The following is a 4,240-nucleotide window of genomic DNA, read 5'->3' as shown; positions in this document are numbered from 1 at the left end:
CCACCTTAGGTGTACGTGGCTGGCGCCTTAGCCGGTTGAGCTATAGGCGCCGAGCCTATTTATTTTATTTTTGCCGTTTTGGGCTGGGGCTGGATTTGAACCCACCACCTCCGGCATATGGGACTGATGCCCTACCCTTTTGAGCCACAGGCACCACCCCGGTTTTGGTTTTTAAAACAGACTCTCTCTCCATGTCCAGGCTAGAGTGCTTTGGCATCAGCCTCCTAGGTAGTTAGGACTGCAGGTGCCCACCACAGCACCTGACTAATTTTTCTATTTTTAGTAAAGACGGCATCTCACTCTTCACCAGCCTGGTCTCAAATTCCTGAGCTCAAGTGATCTTCCTGCCTGGGCTTGCCAGAGTGCCAGGATTACAGGTGTGAGCCACCAGGGCTGGCCCTTAAGTCATATTTATTTCATGCTATTACCCTGCTTGATGATCTGTGGTAGTGTGTTCTCTGTCTTGTTGGATCAAACACAAGCTGCTGCAGTATTCAAAACCTCTTAACAGTTTTGGCCCTATCTTAGTACCCAACTAACATTATTCTCCTTCACATTCACAATAATGTGCAAGTTAATACTACAGCTTTTTTTGCTCAAGTGGCTAAGGCACCAGCTACATACATTTGAGCTGGCGAGTTTGAATCTAGCCTGGGCCCACCAAACAATGATGGCTGCAACCAAAAAAATAGCTGGGTGTGGCTCTGCGCCTGTGGCTAAAGTGGCTAAGGCGCCAGCCACATACACCTAAGGTGGCGGGTTTGAATCCAGCCCAAGCCCGCCAAAACAACAATGACGACTGTAACCAAAAAATAGCCAGGCGTTGAGGCAGGCACTTGTAGTCCCAGCCACTTGGGAGGCAGAGGCAGGAGAATCTCTTGAGCCCCAGCCGTTGGGGGTTGCTATGAGCTATGATGTCACGGCACTCTACCCAGGGCAACAGTTTGAGGCTCTGTCTCAAAAAAAAAGAAAAGACTACAGGTTTTGGAGTCCAGTTGCCTGAAGACATGAAATGTTTTTTGTAGAGTCTAAGAAAATAGTAAAACCACAAATATTAGCCATTGTTATCACCATCAGTATTATTCCTTGCTCAGGTTGTTCTTTTCTTGGAATGTTCTTTAAGGACTAGTAGTTCATGAAACTTTTCCCAGTTTCTCAAGCCAACATTGGAGTGTCTACTTCTCTTCTGATAGGTAAGCCCTGGTTGGTCATAAACTTTTCTTAGGAGCTCTTTCCACACATTATAAAGCGCATAATAAATGTTTTGAATATATTTGTTAGGATGAGCTGATCTTTCTTGTGAATTTCAAACAGTTTAAGAAACAATTGAATTCAATTATTTTTCCTTTTCAGGTACTGGTTCTTGCACCTACAAGAGAGTTGGCAAATCAAGTGAGCAAAGACTTTAGTGACATCACAAAAAAGCTGGCAGTGGCTTGTTTTTATGGTGGAACTCCCTATGGAGGTCAAAGTAAGTATATTCTAAAGTGAACATTCTAAAGTAAAGTGGTTGGATGCCCTGATTGGATTTCTTCTGGCTTTGACCTCTGGACATCTTTACATTCTAGTCATTTAAGTATGGTCAAGAACGTGGTTCTGACTAATGATGAGCAAATCCTGTACAGGGTTCTCAGGACTTTTATTTATTTATGTATTTATTTTTGAGACAGATTCTGACTTTGTCACCCTCAGTAGGCATAATAGCTCACAGCAACCTCCAACTCCTGAGCTCCAGCAGTTTTCTTATCTCAATCTCCCAAGAAGCTGGGACTGCAGGAGCCCCCCTGCAACGCCTGGCTATTTTTAGAGATGGGGTCTCGCTGTAGCTCAGGCTAGTCTCGAACTCCTGATCACAGGTGATACGCCCACTGCATCCAGACTATGGAACTTTTATATTGTCTGCCTATATTTATCTAAAGGCTACAAAGGTAAATTTACTGAAATCAGAAGACAGAATCTAGTTGGATCCTGGGAACCAGAAAGTCAGATTCAAGGTTACTCATTTTTTTTAAATCAGTCAGGACTTTGTGTCTCTGCTTCTTTTTGCATTCCTACGTTTTTCTTGCATAGGCAGGCTTTCTTGATGTCCAAGGCCCAAGTGTTACAGCTGCCACTGTAATAGTTCATTAATGGCCAGCTCAAGACCTTGAAGCTTAATTATGTAGAGCAAATATACAAATTGGGAAGGGATTTAAGGCATTAAATAACATCTTAGTTTTGGCACACAAGGCTTATGATTATGCTATTCTAGCTTTGGTGAAACAAACAGAGGGTACGAAATCAGACCTGAATCTAGACCCTGCTTAAAGTAGCTATAATGTCCAGGTTGCTTAATTTTTCTGCACTTTAGTTTCCTCATAGGGTTGTTAAGTTCACCATGTAGGGGTGTTGTGATGATTAGATTGGATAATGTATATAAAATACCTAGAGATATCTCTAGACTTAAGAACCAACTCAGTAAAAAGCTACATTATCACCATCTCATCCCAGTTATATTGAACTCCATTTTTTGGTGTCTTTCTACCTTTTTGGAATATTTGCCCTGCTATCCTGTTTTATCTTCCCCATACTTGTTTACCTTATAGAAAGTTCCTATTTCTTTAAGATTCTTATTCTCATCTCACTTTGTGAGACCTTGATACTTTCCACCACCCAAGGGAGTCATTTCTTTCCCAGTGTTACCATCCCCCAGTAGTGCATTTTTCTTTTATGTAACTTCATAAACTGGACTGTCACTTCTTATGCGTTTTCCCCACTGGATTAGGAGTGCCTTAAGTATCTTTATCTTCATTAACATGTGGCTTTGTCCTTGGTGGTTTGATAAATGTTTTAGAACAATAATACATTTATCTAATACCTCACATTGATAAAAGGACTTTTTGAGAAAACAGCAAATCTTGTCCCTGATGTCCTTTATAGTTGAACGCATGCGGAATGGGATTGATATCCTGGTTGGAACACCAGGTCGAATCAAAGACCACCTACAGAATGGCAAACTGGATCTCACCAAACTTAAGCATGTTGTCCTGGATGAAGTTGATCAGATGTTGGATATGGGTTTTGCTGATCAAGTGGAAGACATTTTAAGTGTTGCATATAAGAAAGGTAAGCCTCCAATTCAAGAAACTGATAAAAGGGACCCAAAGCCTTCTAAGAGAAAATGAGGCTTTGGGAAATTGGACGGGATTTAATTTATTCAGGAAAACTAGGATTTAAAAAAAAAATAGTCATGGCCAAGTGAGGTGGCCAATGCCTGTAATCTTAGCACTTTAGGAGGCTAAGGTGGGAGGATCACTTGAACTCAGAAGTTTGAGACCAGCCTGAACAAGAGTGAGACCCGTCTCTAGTAAAAATAGAAAAATTAGATGGGTATTATGGCAGGCACTTGTAATCCTAGCTACTTGGGAGGCTGAAGCAGGAGGATCACTTCAACCCAGTGGTTTGAGGTTGGTATGAGCTAGGTGGAGGCCACTGCACTCTAGCTTGGGGCAACAGAGTGAGACTTTGTATCAAAAAAAAAATTCCTTGAAGTTGTTGGCCATGATTTAATTCCACTAGTGCCTATTTTGTTTGTTTGTTTTTTTTCAATGTAAATTATTCTGCTTATAGTCACTTTTACGCAGAGTTATAGCTTCTCTCATACTTCGATATCTGGAATTGTTTCTTTCTTTTTTGTTTCTATGTAGAGACAATTTCACTTTATCACCCTCTGTAGAGTGCTGTGGCGTCACGGCACACAGCAACCTCCAACTCCTGGGCTTAGGTGATTCTCTTGCCTCAGCCTCCTGAGTAGCTGGGACTACAGGCGCCTGCCATAATGCCTGGCTATTTTTTTGTTGGAGTTTAGCCAGGACTGTGTTTGAACCAGCCACCCTTGGTATATGGGGCAGGCACCCTGCCCACTGAGCCACAGGTGACACCCTGAAATTGTTTCTTTTTTTTTTTTTTGAGACAGAGCCTCAAGCTGTCACAGCATCACAGCTCACAGCAACCTCCAACTCCTGAGCTCAGGCGAGTCTCCTACCTCTGCCTCCCAAGTAGCTGGGACCACAGGCACCTGCCACAACACCCAGCTATTATTTGGTTGCAGCTGTCATCGTTTTTTGGCAGGCCTGGACTAGATTCAAACCCGCCACCTTAGGTGTATGTGGCTGGCGCCTTAGCCAGTTGAGCCACAGGTGCCAAGCCAAATTGTTTCTTTTTTCTTAATTTTTTTTTTTTTTTGAGATGGAGCCTCAAG

General features: G+C 42.5%; 1 protein-coding gene across 1 annotated transcript in view; it reads left to right on the top strand.

The window, feature by feature from the left end:
• Window positions 1-4,240, top strand: part of DDX21 (DExD-box helicase 21) — a 27,595-nt gene that overhangs the window by 7,937 nt on the left and 15,418 nt on the right. Inside the window, exons 5-6 of the mRNA XM_003783760.3 lie at window positions 1,354-1,471; window positions 2,920-3,105. Coding sequence (XP_003783808.1) covers window positions 1,354-1,471; window positions 2,920-3,105 — 304 coding nt within the window. The remainder of the gene's footprint in view (window positions 1-1,353; window positions 1,472-2,919; window positions 3,106-4,240) is intronic.

This window comes from Otolemur garnettii, unplaced genomic scaffold (genome assembly GCF_000181295.1).
Source record: "Otolemur garnettii isolate 467f Iridium unplaced genomic scaffold, OtoGar3 scaffold00008, whole genome shotgun sequence".
Classification (NCBI taxonomy): domain Eukaryota; kingdom Metazoa; phylum Chordata; class Mammalia; order Primates; family Galagidae; genus Otolemur; species Otolemur garnettii.
This window is presented reverse-complemented; position numbering and strand designations above follow the sequence as displayed.